The sequence below is a fragment of the Dermacentor silvarum genome, chromosome 1 (genome assembly GCF_013339745.2).
Source record: "Dermacentor silvarum isolate Dsil-2018 chromosome 1, BIME_Dsil_1.4, whole genome shotgun sequence".
NCBI classification, from domain to species: domain Eukaryota; kingdom Metazoa; phylum Arthropoda; class Arachnida; order Ixodida; family Ixodidae; genus Dermacentor; species Dermacentor silvarum.
Window position 1 is genome coordinate 338,421,928 of NC_051154.1, and position 18,977 is coordinate 338,440,904.

The window sequence follows — 18,977 nt, forward strand, 5'->3', positions numbered from 1 at the left end:
TAAAGAGAGCTATAGACGGTTTCAGTGTTACAAACAAACCTCGCTTGCCGCTGATTGGTTGCCCCATCGGAACTTCCGGCAGGAGAGCTAGAAGCACTTCCGGCTATGTTTGAAGGCATGCGCGACGTGAGGCCGGCGTGTCGATGTTTGCACTGCTTGGATGAATCTGTGACGAGCTGATTCTACATCGTGAATATTGTCGAGATGACGAGCGACTACTTTAAGGCGCTTAGCATCGAAGCAAAAGATCGGTATCGCCAAAAGCTGATGTTTAGAGGCAGAGAGCTGCCCAATCCGCTGGACGATGATGTGCAATTTTCGTTTTCGCCAGGTTCCAAACACCTTCCCTCAGTTACAACCCCGGAGCAATAAGCGGAGCATCTTAGTGAGGACATGCAATGAACGCAGACTGTTGTCTTCAAGGCAGGTCAAGGCAGGTAATGGGACTGCCGAAAACTAGAAAAACTTTAATGGCACTTTTTTCTTCTTTCTGGGGTTTTACATGCCAAAATCAGTTTTAATTATGAGGCTCGCCGCAGTGGAGGGTTCCGGATTAATTTTGACCACCTGGGGTTCTTTAGCGTGCCCTACAACACAAGCACACGGGCGTTTTTGCATTTCGCAATGGCACTTTTACTGCTGCAAGATGGAAGATGGTAAGCTGTGCATGTGTACATGCACATGTTTTCTGCGTCATATGCGTTGTTTCTGCTTTTCAATATCTATTCACAAATAACTGTACATTCTCAAACGTCCTTTAGTGCAAGAAGCCTAGGTCGACTGAAATGGGACTAATTTAAATGCTCACGAATTTACCACACTTCTAACAAAATGAAACCTGTAGTGTTGGGCACGAGATTGCCATCCATAATTGGCCTCCGTTAATTCGTAAAGGCTTTTAGAATGTGGCCGAAACTTCCTACACGCATGCACGGAAATTGCTAACTTTTCTGCGATTCTGCTCTGCGATACTGATACGAATGCTCACATGCCATCGCGGTGGCTCAGCGGTTACGGTGCCTGGTTGCTGACCCGAAAGACGCCGTTTGGGTCCCGGCCGTCGCATTTCGATCGAGGCGAAATTCTAGAGGTCCGCGTACTGTGCGATGTCAGCGCACGTTAAAGAACCACAGGTGGTCGAAATTATCCGAAGCCCTCCACTGCGGCGTCCGTCATAGCACGAGTCGCTTTGGGACGTTAAAAATGATAAACCAATGCGCACATGTACCTAGGTAGTAAAGTTGCAGAAGTGCACTTGTGCCCCAGATTCGAAAAACATTAAAATAAAACAGCGGCAGCATGGTACCCGCTAAACAATAATTTTAACTCATGTTCGTAGCATGGCGATCCACGCCGAGGCAAAAAACTGGACGAGCGGGCAAACTCGGGGCGAGAGTCGAGCTGCTCTCGCGCGAGTTGCACGACATACGGCCAGAACAATCGTGCAGTAGCACTTTTATTATTCAGCATTATAGCAGTCCGGCTACTCCATGTAGTAACGTACCTTGGATGAAGTGAGCAGAGCAAATCTGGGAGCTCTTGGTAGGCTCCCAGATTTAAAAAACACCGTTGACAAGTAAACGTAATGAATGCTCCAAGAGCTTCTCGCTGTCACGCAACACACTGAATGCCACAAGTCGCACTTATATCGATATACCCGAAAAAGAACACAGAATATGCGCAGGACGAGCGCGCGAGCGAACAAATACCAGCAAAAACAAGCAAAAGGAACGGCTACCGGATGTTTCCTAGGGGTGCCGGATGCCGGCGCACAGCGTTGCCAGAGCGCGGTGGCACTGGATGAAACCGTCTATAGTGGAGCCACTTTACCGCTGATGCTCAGTGCCTTTGGATGGAGGTTTATATTATTATTTATGACAATATAAGAGAAATCACATCGTATTTTCCGGTCTACAAGTCGCACCTTTGTATAAGACGCACCCCCTCAAAACGTTACTTTTTCCGAAAAAAAAAGAAGAAAAAAACATATATAAATCGCACCGGTGTACAAGATGCACCTGTTCTTTCCATAAGCGATTTAAAAAAGTTACAGTGACGTTTCGCTCCATGAATTCGGGTCACGCGCAAGCGTATGTATGGGTGCCATATATTTCTACTCCAGGCGCATTTTTGCCGTTGTGTTTGTCGTGATGTTCCGTATAAAGTCCAAGTCCAACATCATCCCTGCGCGCCTTATGCTGTATGTGCGAGTAAAAGCGTGCGACGGTGAGCTGAATAGCGCACAAGGGACGAAAGCAGGAAGGCAGCCCGGGAGGGGGGGCTGCTTGTACTCTCGTAGCAACTGCGTAGTTTGTGCAGCGGCGCGTGCCGTATCTTGACAGCGATCTGCCGATGCGACGACTTTGGAGTCGATCAACTCGCGGTCGGCCTACCGCCACTTGCGTTGCTGCTCCATCCTTCTCGCATGGCGCTCGGGAACTTGATCACGAGAACCCAGCCCCTCGATAGCGTGCACAGAACCCATATCCATGAAGTCAACCAGCGCGCTTCGCGTGGCTATAACATTGGATCCGCTTTTGATGGCAGTTTTCCCGGGGGGGGGGGGGGGGAGGGGGACGTACATAGGTCGCAACGTTCTATAAGATGCACTGACGAAAAATTCAGAACACAAATGCGTCTTATACACCGGAAAATACGGTATGCTGAATGTTTTGGCAATGTTTGACTGCAGAAGCGTGAGCAGCTGTTGTGAGTGTTCGTTGTGTTAACCTTTAATATTGCGGACTTCAGAAATGATCAAGACAAGACATGCTTTACAAAATTGCAATATACATCTATTCATTATAATATAATGGATGTGTAGCAAGACTACACTGAATGGTTTGGAAATTTTAGGTAAACTTGCCCAGTTAATACTGGAGAAGTCAAAGTAGCTGTTGGGAGCATTCACTGTGTTTTGTGAACATTTTTTTTGGTATTGTTGTGAACTTGCAAAGTGATCAAGGCTAGAAATTATTAACGTCATTGGGATATACATTTATTTCTTTTTATTTTAGTGCAATAACCCTATGCTGAATGTTTTTAATATTTTTGGTGAACTTTACCCAGCCTATACTAGAGAAATCTCAGCTGCTGTTGTAATCGTTCATTTTGTGTTGTGATCTTGAGAAGTTATTAAGGCTAGACAGTTTTATTATAATTGTGATATACATTTATTTATTGTAAGTGCAATAAAACTAGTCATTATTGGAAATGTTAGAGTAAAGAAACCCTACTTTAGATGCCGCTTTGAGTCCTTGAAAAACCTGTGACAGGTTCTGGAAAGTCCTGGAATATCCTTGAATTTTTGCCTTGGAAACCTGTACTAACCCTGAGTAAAGATCACCTAATTTCACTGCTGACAAAATACTGCAGTAAAAACACATCTGGATTTAAGCACATGCACCACATAAAAAACCGTGCTTTAACAAGTATCTACCTGACCACACATGCTACTGGCTGAATACAAAGCGGTAAACTTCACTAAACTCTCACACGACCTGATTCAAAGCTCAAGGATACTCACTCAAGAAAGAGGGCGTCCGGTGATGCAAGACACTCTATAAGCACATCTGCACAAATACAAGTGCATGATTACCAACAGTCCGGCAAACTCGCAGCTAAAATAAGAAAGCATACAGCATATGAAGGCTAAATATTTTGCCATGCTGTAGCAGCAAAACGGACCACTTTTAAATCAAAGCATTATGCATTGTGCCAATGGTTATGCATAAGGAGCATAAAAGTGAACCAACTGCAAGCTAAATTTTAAAAAAACATTACTTCTCTTTGCATTTGTACGAATGAACAAAAACATCATTCTAAGATGAGTACTTCATTGCTCTCCAAAAAAATGAGAATGACTGCCTACTGTTATGTTAACATTTTCAAAAACAAATTGCTAAGTCATTATACCAAAACACATAATCATCATTATACGTGCCCATCCCCAATGTAATGTCCTATCGGAACCCTTGAGGTATTAATAAATTTAAAAAAAGAAAAATAGGACATTACAAAATATGGGCACTGGTCATCAATACCATTATCAACAGTAATTCAGATTGACAGTTTGTAGTAAATAATAAAACATTCAATATTGCCAACAGAAGAATTCCCCTCTATTGTGTTATGGGTATTTTTTCACACATTTTGATATGGCATCTATACCATCTGGTCAGCTTTCTCGAATGCCTTGACAGTGGTCTTCGGCCATCCCATCATGTGCCAGCATGAAACAGAGCAGAGTTAATGTAGTCGAGCCCAACTCAAAGACATTAATGCGGTGACGCGGGCTAGTTGGTTGTTTGAGCTCGCATTCGTGTTTGCAGAGCAGACTTAATACGCACCTCACACAGAAACAAACAATAAACTCAGTTGATGTCCAGCACTCCTCCAGTTTGCTTGTTTCTTTCTGTGTGAGTGTGTACAGTTCGCGCTGCAAAAGTGAATGCGAACTCAAAGACGACACGTTTACAAGTTATATTGAAAACGTGCTCTCCCTTTGTAAATGTGTCAACCTATGTCTCGACAAAATGAAGAAAATAAAGTCCAAAGAAAGGCATTGATGATGAATTTCAGGTCCTTGTTGACAAAATTCCCTGGATGGTCGCCGACGTAATTCAACTCTGCCAGAATTACAACAAGCTGAGTAAGCAGCGCACCTCAACATGTCTGCTGCCCAAGATACAGCAGACCTTTCTACTTCAGACCTTAGCCAAATAACACACACACACATGCTCTTCCCACATCTCCTACAAGAAATGTTGATTTATCAGCACTGCGCACCTTTATGCTCGCTATGTAGATAACAAAACCGGGCATCTTGATCTTGCCATTACTCAGTGACATAAAAAAAAAGACCACTGGCCCAGACAACATTTCAAACCAGTTTCTTAAAAGATGTGCAGAACAGCTTTTGCATTCTTGCATGCCATTTTTTCCAGTATCGAACACAGGACTGGCTATGTACAAAAGTGACACCTATTCACAAAGGCGACGACAAAATACTGGTAGATACTTATCGGTCCATATTCTTAACGAGCTTTTGCTGTAAAATATTAGAACATGTCATCAAAAAGGAATCACATCATCAAAAAGCTACCTAGAAGACAACTTGCTTTACAGCTGGAAACATGAATTTCGTCAAGGTTTATCAACTGTAACTAAGTTGCTTGAAATGATGCATGACTTTGCCATGGTAACCAAAGAAAAAGCTCCTTTCTTGTTTAGTTACCAATTATATTGGGTAGGTATTAATATATAACACAAGTACTGCAATTGATATATTTGGGTGTCACCATTACACAGAATTTAAAATGGGTCGAGCACATTGAGACTACTACATGCACCAAGGCAAGCAAACAATTAAGATTTCTGCACCAGAAATTATGAATGGCACCACCACAGGTGGAAATAACAGCTTACAAACTTTAGTAAGGCCTAGTATTGAATATGCAAATGTAATTAGATATTCCCAGCCAAGCCTATCTTATCCATAACATACTAGTTGTCTTCACTGAAAGATCCAACTGGCTGCTTTGTGCAATGGGCATTAAACCTAGAAGAATTGTTTATCACCCTGGCCAGAAGCATTCGGACACAGTTGCCCTCTCGTGTTTGCCCCTGCCTCCTCATCCAGTCTGTTCATCTATTTCTACCAGTTATTTTGTCTACCCTTACTGTCTCCGACATGCCGTTTGAGCAGTGCAAAGTCCCATGGCGCTTCACTTCTAGACTTCCTGTCTATCCGTTCATCAGCTCCCACCTCTCGAAAGCTGCATCACAAAGTCGAGCACTTCACATTTCGGAATAACCTTCTATATCACCCGATCTACATCCCGGCGGCTCTAAGTGGCTGCTCATTATCTCGCATCACTTGCCCACCGAAATCTGCTCCACTTTCCCCAATGACCCACCATGTGGCCATGCTGATGTGTTAAAAGCTTATTTTTGTATTTGGCTTCTGTAGTGTTGACACTTAGTCTGCCAGTACTGTTTTATCGGCCAGTATGTCCGGCCACGCCCCAAGTGCCAATGCCGCCTGGATCCCATTCAACATGCTGCTGGTTCCTTACAACCTTTACAATGTCCTGCCTGAACAATCGACTATGTCAGCTATGACCTGTACAGTCACCTTCCCAACACTCCAGGCAGGTCCTTGTTGTAATCAACCACATCACACAGTACCTAAATTAAATTCTTTTAAAGAAATAGACAATGATATTAGAAAAATGAACCCTCCAAAATTTAAGGCTTTTCTACGCTCTTATAGTCAGGTGTTACTATATACAGTGTAGACCGCTTATAACGTAAGTCGCCGGAGTCGCGAATATCTGCACTATAAGCGGTACCGCACTATAACCAAAACAATGATTTTCAAGCCCTACACGTATGTAAAACAAGTAGACCAAGCATGTAGACACGCTTTGTACTATCACGCGCACATCACGATTACGTTTTCGCCAGTAAGCTGGCGAAAACTTAATCGCGATGTAGCCGGTGCTCTTCAAGCTCGACAGCTTTGCACCGAGTCAAAGCGAAACAAATGTTTGCCGCGACCGCTGCGGAAAAAACCGTGGCCGCTATCGACGCAATTATGAACGGCGACTTTGCAGTGCTGAAGGCACGCGCCCGACCCACGCACCGAGTCGTCCAGTCGCTGCAACAACTGGCCATCGAAACCGCGGTCGCTATCTATGCGATCATCGATGGCGACTACGCAGTTCTTTAGGCACGCGGCCGACACGCGTACTGAGTAAAAACGAAACTACTGTTCGCCGCAATCGCTCCGAAGAAAACCGCGGCCGCTATCGAAGCGATCGTGGATATCAACTACGCAGTTACGAAAGCCCGCAGCCGACGCGGCGTTATGGGCGGCAGTAAACGAAAGAATACAGGCTTTAAAGACACAAATAGGCTCGAAGTGTTCCGGCATTGCGGTCATTCACGTACGATTTCAACTGATGGCTGTGGCGATGCAGACTCCGCTGCTTCATTTCGGTTGGACACTAGCGCCATTCTTGCTTTTTTGCGTCGCACATTTGCGGCGCTCCTCGCTCAGCGAGCTCCGAAAGTAGTCTGAATTAACCGATGTGCGGCCAAATAAGTCCGAATTAATGAGAGTTTGATTGCATTGAATAATACATATGCCAGCCGGCAGCACGCACCTTGTTGAGAAGCGTGCTCGCTGCTGCCCTTGTCGGCGAGATTTTCCCGCGGAAGCCGCATTATAACCGGTATTTCGTCTCGCGCGGCTGCACTGTAAGCGGTATGCATATACAGTTAAACCTGCTTATAACGAACCTCCATATAACGAATTCCTGGATATAACAAAGTTTTTCTAGTCCCTGCCGTTACTCCATAGAAGCACATGTATTTGAGACCTCTAGGTAACGAAGTGGCAGCGGGAGACCCCCTCAAAATAATGAATTTTCCCCGTCGACAACCTAGAGATTTCACCCCAAATTTTGTCATTTTTGCGTGAGCAGCAACCGGAAGCACCTTCTCTGCCGCGACGGAATGAGAAGCGGCAGCAGCGCGCTTGGCGCGCTTGGATTCACGGTGACTGCGAGGAGAGAGCGAGCGCACGTGTGCGTGCGTGTGTGAGGCAGGCCTGCATCTCTCGACCCGGCGATCTTGCCGCTGCGGGCGTGACCTTTCCCCCTCCCTTCAAACCTGATCCCGCCACTTGCTGCAGCTGGCCTAGCCCGCCAAGCCAGCACTCTCCTTTTCCAGTTGATGTTGCCGAAAAAATAAAGGCGCCCACGCCGCTTTGCCGACGGTCGCAGACAGCCGTTCAAAGCGGCGCGTGGGCTTGGGATCGTTCTGCGCATGCTTTGAAGATAACAGCCGACGGTGCGTGCGTCGGAGTATGGAGGAGATGGCATTTCAGCTGGCACAACGCAACCGGCATAGCGTGACTGGCCACAAACGACGCTGGCCCGCGCGCCGATAACGTCGGGCTATAAACGGGCCTTACACGACGCTACGACGCCATCAGTAAGCGGTAAGAATCGAGTAAATACGGTAAGCATTTCTTTTTCAAATTTTCATGCCGAACCTGCATTTAACGAAATCCGCTTTATAACGAAGTTTTTCGGGAATTTGTCAATTTCGGTATATCCAGGTTTAACTGTACATGGAGTGCTATGGCAAAATTAATGGGAGTCTGAAAAGATCGTACTATATCCGGTGCTACACTATAAGCGGTTATGTTATAAGTGGTCTATACTGTAAAATGTTGTAACATATTCTTCCCTCAATAATTCTTCAATATCGCTTATCTCTTAAAACTGATTTGGAAACCCTACATTGCTTTGTTTACGGGCTTCTTTTGACCATTTTTGTGTTTTGTAACCACTGCTCTGCCAAGTGTATAGGATGCAGGACCGGTCAAGCCTTCAGAAGGCTTTTTACCTGATATCCTCAACACGGCATTTGCCTTGTAAAATATTTCAATTTTTTTTTTTACCTGGAACTTCAGTGCTGCCATCTGCGACAAAAAAAGATGTTTCACTCTTCACAACCTCATCTTGTGGCACCGAGCGCCTTGAGAGTTGCTGAGCGATTGTGCTCAAGTTTTCCTCGCTGATGTCATCACAAGCATTAGTGAAGGAGTGTCGCATTGTTCACCTCACCACCCCTGCATCTTATCTCCAAACTAATGTAGCAAAGTTTTAATCGCACACTTGCAATGGTGACATGTTGAGAATACAAGTTTCATCTGAGAATTCCAAACTGGGAACAGGTTCTACATTTTGTCGCATATGCTTACAATACTTCCATGGAAACTACTACTGAATTCTGACCTTTCTTTCTCCTTCATGGACGTGAACCTTCATGCATCATGAACGCTATTTTTCCCTGCCGAACGACACCTCAGAATTCATGGCTGTTTCCCAAGCAGTGACACACACCGAAGAATGTTGCGAGCTTGCTCATTCGTTCACAACCCAAGACCAGTGGCGCCACAAACATCACCACAATGCATACACTACAACTACAAGCTATTATCCCGGCTCACTGGTCTGGTAATGAATGCTGTCTACTCCTCCTGGCCTCTATACCAAGATGCTATCTATGCCAAGGTCTTTACCGCATACTTCAAGAAACATCACCTGACCAAGCCACTGGAATCATCTTTAGACCAGCATTGTTGCGGCCACAAAACTGTCCACATCTCCTGGCTCGAGCCGTGTTGTGACCCCACTGTATTCTCTTGCCTCTAGCTTACCAGGATGGCCCTTTTTTTCAGTGGGAACTGTAATGAAGGTATATGGCACCATGCTGGTGAAAGTAGAAGATGGGGATTGGTTTTTGTGACACACGCTCGTTCATTCAAGCTTTGACTGCCCTGCATAAGCGTATGGCCATGAAAGCCATAATCAAGTCTCATTTCATTTTCATCAATCTGTACAACAAAGACATTTTCAAAAGGCACAAATGGTGGTCCACAGACAGTAATCTTGTGCATCATAGTACCTGAATTGGAGGGCAGCCACTTTTTCAGTGTTTTTCTTGACACACCTTCCTAAAAAAGTTTACCTCCACAAAAAAGATTCCCTAGGTGCAAGCATAAAGTAGAAGATTGACACACATAACATTAACCTTAAAAACCAGTAAACTGATCGACCATTATTTTATTGTAATGGTAGATGAGCTTTTAATTAAAGGAAATGTTAATGTACTAGAATATGCAAATAGGAGCAGGCACAAAAGATATTTCACAAATAAAAGCCCTATGAATAAATAATGGTACCACCGGCATTTATCACAATAATTCTTTTCAGCTCTCAAAGTTCGACCCATACCTATGGACATTTTCTTTTTGCACTCCAACAACATTCGTCTTCCTTCCTCATGGCTCACCAGATCCCAGCCATCTCCCTCACTCACCAGGCAAGTGGAGTTGGGCACACAGTGGGGCTGCTGGCGTGCGCACAATGGCAGTAATGCAGTGGATCGCTGCTATGCGTAGTGGCACTTGCTTGGCTTGCAGCATGACTGCCTTCAGAGAGCCCAGTAGGTTTGAGACAGAGTCTATCTCATTGGGCAGCGGGGAGGAGTTTGCAAGGGCCCAGGGCAGCAACGGGCATAGGTCCTCTGCAAAACAATCCCATGAGCAGCAGCTTACAGAAATGAAAATACAGCTTTAAAATGCAAGCGCTTTTTTTTTCCATTCATTTCACACCTTTTCTATGGTTCATACACAGCTCTACCTCTATCACCAAGATCCTACACTTGGTGAGACTGAAAAGAATCTAACCGAAAAATAAATTCTTATGAAATATGGCTCGAGGCAATACTTCCAATCCCGTGGCTCACCAGCTCCATAACCTCCTGAGCACAAGGTTGTGGGTTCAATTTCTGGCCGTCACAGAATTAGAGTGTGGCCAAAATGGAAAGACGCCCATGTAGCACCAGCCACTAGATGCACACTACAATGCCCTAGGCCGTGAAAGTTGTTTTTGTACCCTCCACTACAGCCCGTCACATAGCACAAGTGTTGCTGCGAGATTTTAAACTCAATGAATAATTCAATCAAGCAATGAACATTTTAAACCTGTTTCAATATTTTTTTAAATTACATTCTTGGGTAAACACCTAAAGAAAATGGAATTAGTGAAAAATTTAATTTTCTCACTGCTTTTACACACACTTTACTGTTACGTACCATAATATGGAAAGGTAGATGACTGAGCTCGCTGATAAAATTACGTTATAATTTGCAACTGCACATGAAAAATTAAACATGACCACACAGCATGTCACTGCCTACTTTGTGCATAGTTCCCAAGTATTGATGCATTTTAAAACTTCACTGTATATATGCACTCAGGCTGCAAGAATATTGGATTCTTTCACCAATGGCTTTATGTACTTTTGACCACAACTACAAGCAAGTTAAGCATATATTTCCACATTTTGTGAGTACCCGGAAGGTACTTACTGAAGCTTGAGCCTCATCACCTGTATTTTTCCTAAACTGCTAATAAAAAATTCATGAACAACATAATTAACAATCACCAGAACAGTCCCGGCATTTCATGGCAGTTACACATATGTAACTCATCTAATCTGCCCCAATCTTGTTGAATAAAAAAAAATACCTACACACACCGAATGTTGTTTGTGGCCTTTTTTTTCTCCGAAATTGTATAAAACAGTAGACTTCCCTTAATTTGACTCCCATTAATTCCATCCCGTCCAAAGGTACCGGCCGGCGCCCACGCAATTCTATGGTCCCAAAGTTTCATTCTTCGATCCTAAAATTGGCCTTCACCGGATCATTTGAACTTGACCAGTCGGCATCACGCGCCTAACCCCTATAATGACCCCAACAGTGACCCCTCTACTGGCAGCATTTGTCTCAGCAGAGCTCAGGGGACAGTGAATATTGCATTGAGCACATGTGATCTCCCATCGAAAACTGCTATTTTCAGCCTGCCTTAGGAAGATTTTCGAGCAAAAACGGTAGCTCACAAAGTCTCATTACGGTATTTACCCGATTGTAACGCCGTGCCTTTTTTTTTCCCAATAACTGAACCAAAAACTGTGTTTGCAGCGTTTGGATGCCTTGCCACATAACACGACTGTATGCAGCGAAGCTGATTTTAAAAAACCATGCGACAAAGCTGACTTTAGGAAATACACGTAGTATACCCTTGCCCATTTTTCTTGCTAAAAAATCGAGTGCGCGTTAGATCTGTACTTTGTTTAGGAGCTCTAATATCTCTACATTAATTTTCTACTTCGGACACATAGAAACCGGGCACACGTTTGATTGCAGGGGCATGTTAGAATCGAGAAATACTGCCAAATGAATCAGTGGTGTGTTTTGCCGTGTTTTTTAAAAATCCTGTCGAGTACGACCCACCGGATAATTCGATCAATTTCATCAGTCCCGTCAGGGTCAAATTAACGGAAGTCGACTGTAATAACCTAACTAAGTATCGAAAATAACATAGAAGTTGAAAAACTCTCCGGTTTCTTTAAAAAAAAACTTTTCTCCAAATTAGTTCGAGTCTCCTTGGATTCTTGGATTAACCTCCATCGCTCCCTCAATGGCGTGGGAAGTCTGAGAGGCACTAAGGTGCACATGTCAGACCTCAGTGTTCAGATTACCTTAGGGTCCCAGAAAACCAACGTATGCAGGCCTTCCTTTGAAGACAGAGCGACACTGGCTGCTGCCGTCAAGGGGGCTGGCAGAGTCACTACTCACTATGGGAAGATTGTCTGTGACCCCATTACTAAATTCCCGAGACCAATGTGATGCTGCTTCCTGTCATGCCACATAGGCTTAGCTAGTGTGTCATAGGTATGACTAATATTTGCTAGCTTCATGAAAAGTTTTATTTGACTATTAGAGCTATGATTACTTTTTCTTCCTTTTAGGGCATGACCTGCAGCAAGATGTTGAATGTGTAGCGCCCTCCTCTGGGAGGCGCGTAGAACCAGGATAGCGCGCGCCCGCATGAAAATAAAATAAAGACGGCGCGCGGCCGTGGCACGTGAAGTCATGGCTGGCTGTTCTATCCTGGCGTCGATTCAGGTCAGCCATCTCTTTCCTTCGCTCCTGAAGCATAAGCCTACAAGTGGTGACCTAGGACGAACACAATGGCTGATCTGCCCACATCCTCCACTGAACAAGACCCACGTCCTCAGGACGTCTTATTGATGCAACTACGACTCCAACCCTTCTGGCCCCAGAACCCGTAAATTTGGTTTCACCAGATCGAGGCCCAATTCTGCCTCTACCGGATCACCTCGGTAACGACGCGCTACTACCATGTTGCCTCAGTCCTTCCTCCTGATGTTGCCAGCGAGCTCTCGAACGTTCTCTATAACCCCACGGGTGCTACACCATATCAGTACATCAAGACCAAGGTGCTGGAGAGATTCATGCCGTAGGAACGCACCCGCCTCCAGCAGCTCCTTACCGAGAAGGATCTTGGCGACCGGCGCCCATCCCAACTGCTGCGCCAGATGCGACAGCTTCTCCGGGAGTGCAACGTCCCCACCCACTCAGGCCTCGTCCTCGCGGCGGCTGCCGACGTCACCCTCGACCACCAGGCATAACTAGCTCATCAGGTTCATGAGGCGACCTCCCCGTCCGTCACCGCTGTCTTACCGCCAACAGACCCGGCGATTCCGCGCCTTGAGGCTCGCATCGATGAGGTCGCCGCCTTAATCACCCCACTCCGAAGCCCCCTCCAGGAGACCCGTTCGCCTCATCTCGGTCATCGAGCTCTTTCACGCACACGTCAAGCTCGGAGTCCTAGCCCTCCACCTCTCTGCTGGTACCAGCGGTGTTACCGACACCGAGCCACGAAGTGCACACCTCCCTGTTCGTGGCTGGGAAAGGCCCGCCGAGACCACTGACGGCGGCGTGTGGTCTCACATTTCGTCCCAGCCGTCTTTTTTATGGTTACCGACAAGTTCTCCAGCGCCCGGTTCCTTATACACACGGGCATGGAAATCAGCGTGGTTCTCTCAACTAAGGCTGACCGTTCCAGGGCACCAGGGAAGTCACTTCGCGCTGCCAACATCTCATCTATAGCGATGAACAGACTCTGATCTCTCACCCTCGACTTCGGCCTTCGCCGCACTATTCGGTGGGTCTTCGTCATCACAGAGGTAGTTCACCCGATAATCGGCTCGGACTTCCTCTCATACATCAACTTTGACGTCAGCATGCGGCGGCAGCGTATCAGACGGTCTGACTCGTCTCTCCATCTCTGGAGTCTTGTCCGACCTTGCACCCATGGGCATCTGCACCCTAATATCTTCCTCTTCGTTGTAAAAAATCTTGGTGAATTTTTCGGAGTTAATGAAGCCATGCAACCTTACTCGGCCGCCTAAACATACGGTGACAGACCACATCATCACCCGTGGCCCACCAGTAGCCGCTCGACCACGCCGCTTGTTTGGGGACCAGCTAGCTATCGCCAAAGGGGAGTTCAACCACACGCTGCAGCTCGGCATTATACGCTCATCGTCCAGCGTGTGGGTTTCTCCACTGCATCTAGTGCCCAAGCGTGATCCCGGTGACTGGTGTCCCTGTGGAGACTATCGAGCGTTGAACGCCAAGACTGTCCCCGACAGCTATCCGCTGCCTCACATCCAAAATTTTACATCGCGTCTCGATAGCTGCACCATTTTTAGCAAAGTGGACCTGGTTAAGGGCTACCATTAAATTCCCGTCGAACCTGCCGACATACCTAAGACCACCACCACGATGCCCTTTGGTTTGTTTGAGTACGTGTGGATGCCTTTTGGACTCCGCAATTCAGCTCAAACCTTCCAGCGGTTCATCTCTGAGGTCACTCGGGGCCTCCCTACTGTGTTTGCCTACCTTGACAATGTCCTCATTGCCAGCCCTATGCCTGAAGATCATGAGCACCATCTACGTGCTCTGTTCCAACGTCTTCAGCACTACGGCCTGGTTGTGAACGCCTCCAAGTGTGTTTTCGGCGCATCTGAGCTCGAGTTCTTGGGGCTATCACATATCATCCGAGGGTATACGCCCTCTCCTGTTCCACGTCAAGACCATCCAGGATTATCCCGAGCCTACCACACTGCGCCAGTTACGCCAATTTGCGGGGCTTGTGAATTTTTCCAGGCGCTTTATACCGCACTGTGCAGAGCTGCTTTGCTCACTCACCGACCTCCTTCGGTCAGCTGCCAGCTCGTCCTCTGCCATTTCTTGGTCATCAGAAGCCCAGGCCACCTTTATTGCTGCCAAGCAAGCAGTTGTGAACGCCCTGCTTCTTATCCATCCACGCAGCAATGCCGCCCCCACTCACTTGATGGTGGATGCATCCAGCGCGGTCATCGGAGCCATCTTACAGCAGTGCATTAACTCCGAGTGGAGACCTTTGTCTTTTTACTCTCGGAAGCTACTTTCTGATGAGACCTGCTACAGCATCTTCAGCCGAGCGCTACTAGCCATCTACACTGCGACACAGTGCTTTCGGCATTTTCTTGAAGGGTACCAGTTTTACGTGCTGACCAATCATAGCCACTGGCATATGTTTTCCACACCAACTCATCCAAGTACGTGTTTATTTATTTATTCAAAATACCTTACAGGCCCATTGAAGGGCATTGAGTAAGGGGGGCAACAGTAATTACAAGTCAAAAAATAAAAAAACATAGATAGGTCACTCGAACTCAGCCACTCGCTTATTTTCAGAATACACAACCGATATCCGCCATGTCAACGGTGCCATCAACACCACCGCAGATGCCCTTTCTTGTAATGCCACGGTTGACTCTGCATCTCTGACCATCGACTGGGCCGCATTTTCTTCCGCACAGCAGACTGATAGAGAGCTCACTGCTTTTTCGGGAGAACCCCCGTTCTCTCCAACTACGGCTTGTGCCTCATCCATGCTTGCTTGAGCCTTCGTGGTGCGATGTCTCAGCAGAACTTCCCCACCCTTTTGTTCCGGCTTCGTTATGTCGCACCCCTTTTCTACTTTCTACACGACATATGTCACCGAGGCATTCGGGCTACTCAGCGCCTTATCACCCAGCGCTGTCTGACCCGGAATGAACGGTGATGAGCGTGCTTGGACGCACACGTGTCTGCCCTGCCAGACAAAGGTCTCCCGTGATACCAAGGCACCTCCCCAAGCCTTCTTTCCACCCAGCCGTCGTTTCAACCGCGTTCATCTCGACACTGTGGGCCCTCTTCCCGTGCCTCAAGGGTACCGTTATATACTCACCATGGTCAACCGTTTCACACGCTGTCCAGAGGCTGTTCCCATTCATGACATCACCACTGAGACTGTTTCCCGCACTTTCATTTCTGCGTGGCTATCTCGCTTTGGTTGCCCTGGCCCTGTGATATCAGACCGTGGACACCAATTTGAGTCCTCCCCGTTTGCTTGCCTTAATCGCATTCTTGGCGCCAGGCATTGCCATACTACTGCGTCAGTGGCGTAGCCAGAAATTTTGTTCGGAGGGGGGGTCTCACGTTGCAGCGCGGCCTCCTCCTTATAGAATTTGTCGAGGGATCAAATACATGAATAATAACTGCATTTCCATTGCCAATGTCATTGTATATTAGATGCTGCAATAGAATTCATGAGCGCTACGCACTGTCAAGACAAGTAAAATACGTATTTTTTCATTAAAATATATTCGTATGTACCCAAAATTGTGGCAGAAATAACTGATATCACTGCTTCCACGTGTTTTGCCTATTTAATAAGTAAAGAAAATATCACGCAAACTTTAGAACTGTATCAGTTCAAAACCAGCAAAGCAGTGCATGCACCTGATATAAAAAACTTAAAGGCCATGAAATTAACAAGTTGAGGTCAAATATTTTGATGAATCTTTGTCATCCAAGAACCTTGTTTACATTTTTGTACATATGCAACGGCCAGAGAAAAATGTCAATGACGCTGTCCTTCATTCCGATGAATTGCACAGGTGCAGCTGTTACCGTTCATGTATTGTGAGTAATTGCATGGAAGTTATAGTCTCAACAGAGAGTACATATAAAAAGCAAGAGTTCTGCAAAATATACATTAGACATGCGAAGATACAGCTTGGTGGAAATCAGGATGGTACAATTATAGAAAAGTCCTTTGAGATTGTCCTGTGCTTTTCGAACCGTTGGTGTAACTGGCTAATATGTGGTCCATGAATGGAATCAACACAGTTCTGCGGAAATATTCCCCAGCATTTTCTGATGCATCGCTCCCACGATCCTGCTGTTGGACACCGTTTCGTCGGCTGGGGATTTCCACATCCAGTTTGCCAGTTCCTGCACTTGTGCAAATATTTTTGAGAATGAAGCAGTCGCATTCTTGCGGTCATTTTCGATGGCCTGCTGTACATCTATGTCGTCAATGGCGGCGCTCATGTCGATGTTCCTGGTTGGCAGGTTCTTTGGCAGAGGCACCGCTAACACATGCTCCGCCGCATGCAGGCTCACAAGGAATGCCGGTGACAAAAGTGCCAAAGCTAGACTATTCGTTTGAACTGGACTTTCGCCACTGCCATTTAATTTTATCTTCTCTAGACACGCGATCACCGGTTCAAACAGATTAACAAATAAAAGAACTGCATCATGTTTTTCCATCCCCCCCCCCAGCGCGTTTGCCATAATCCCAAAAGTCGCTGCCTGGTGGAGTCAGGACACATCCAAATTAACATTTCTCGTAAAACGTGTGAGCGGTTAGGAGATTTGCGGGAAAAGTGTGGTGTTGTCTTCAGCGTTCCAAAACAGTTTCGGATATATGTGATCGAGCACGCCGTACAGAGAACTAGGTTCAGGGAGTCGCTGGTGCAATGTGTGACAGTGCGGCTGGATATTTCTGGCGAACAGCAGCTTGCAGTCCATTCGTTTTACAAGCCATCGAGCTGGCACCATCATAAGCTTGGCCACGAAGGTGACCCATGTTTATTCCAAGGTCTAGCAGAAATTGCATAATGGTGTCGGCGAGGGCCCTGCCATTTTGGTCCTGAATTGGCACAAAACCTAAAAAACACTTCTTCGATGTCGTTGGCATCCTTGTTTAGGTACCTTTCGAGCAATATCCGTCGTTTCGTCAGCAAGTACGGAGAAGCAGCTTGCAGCGTTTACTTTTGCAACTAGGCTTTCTTTGATAATTTCACCACAAATTTATATAATTTGGTTTTGTACATCTCGGGTTTAAATATGAGGCATTACTGGGGCAACTTTCCAAATGGTTCTTCAAATCTATGTCTGCTCGCATGCGAAGAAGCCGCTCTGATAATGCCAGTATTTTCAGCAGGGGCTTTGCTTCAATCCATAAGACCCTTATGGCCACAGAGAGCCAGATCCATAGGACCCTTATTGCCCTTATTGCCACAGAGAGCCAGACCTGTGGCCCGCAAAAATGAGTTGTCTGAATAATAGGCCGTTAACTTTCTTCTGGTTTCTCTTATTTTACTTCGCCTGCTCTGGTTCAGCTGATTGATCACATTCGACACTTCCTAGAAATGTACGGAGAAAATTATCAGCCGCCAGCTGACAGTCACGGTGATATTTATTATTTAGTATTTTCGTGCGTGTGGAAGATTTCAAGCGTGTGCTTCCATTTCTGGAACGGCTTGGACGCGAGGGCTCCAGTGGGCGTACATTGGGCCAAGTTAATAACATTAAACCGCAAAATTAAATTGAAACTTTAAATTGAAAATCTTAAGCATGCCTTTGGAAATGTCAGTGCACCTTTTCCGTCAAGAGTTCATGATAACTTTCTACCCCCCCACCCCACCCCACCACCTATTTTGTCTGTCTAGAGCAGGTGCCCTGCCAAGTGTCTCCGCACCTTACGCTCTCTCCCCCTTCCTCTCCTTTGTTACGACGGACCTTTTAAAAGCGGCACACCGCCACCTCCGAAAAATACCCCCTGAAGAAGGAGCCGAATTGGTTCCGAAACGTCGGGCTAGTAAATTTACTTATTTGGTTGGAGTCAATCTCTAAGTCTTAATCAATTTTCTCAACCAGACAGGCAATTCTGTCGAAATGTTTAGCTTCAAGTCTATATATGCAAATTGAGTCAGAAGACCAAGAAATACTAAACAACTTCCTTACTGCAATTAACAACTGGTGCTTAATCTGGCAAATGCAACTAAACGTTTCCAAATGTGTTCAGATGAGAGTTACACGCAAAAAGTGTCCGCTCGTCCGAACCTATAGCATCAACAATGTGCCACTAATTGCGGTAGACCAATTTAAATATTTAGGATTATACATAAACTCTACGCTAACCTGGAACAGTCATGTGAAATACTTAGTTTCATTGGCTTTGAAGAAACTTTACATGCTAAGCAATCTAACACATTGCACTTCCAAAACTAAGCTTGTGGCATACACGACATTAGTTAGACCGTTATTGGAATACGCAGACGTCGTTTGGGATCCGCACACCAAAGTTGATATAAATTGCATTGAACGTGTCCAGAAAAAAGCGCTAAGATTCATATTCAACGCA

At 45.9% G+C, this 18,977-nt stretch overlaps 1 protein-coding gene across 1 annotated transcript in view; it reads right to left on the minus strand.

Moving 5' to 3' along the window:
* LOC119443978 (uncharacterized) overlaps positions 1-18,977 on the minus strand; it is a 238,883-nt gene that overhangs the window by 146,821 nt on the left and 73,085 nt on the right. The window contains exons 7-8 of the mRNA XM_049662323.1: positions 9,898-10,104; positions 3,527-3,572 (exon numbers count right to left, since the gene is read on the minus strand). Of these exons, the coding sequence (XP_049518280.1) occupies positions 3,527-3,572; positions 9,898-10,104 (253 nt within the window). The remainder of the gene's footprint in view (positions 1-3,526; positions 3,573-9,897; positions 10,105-18,977) is intronic.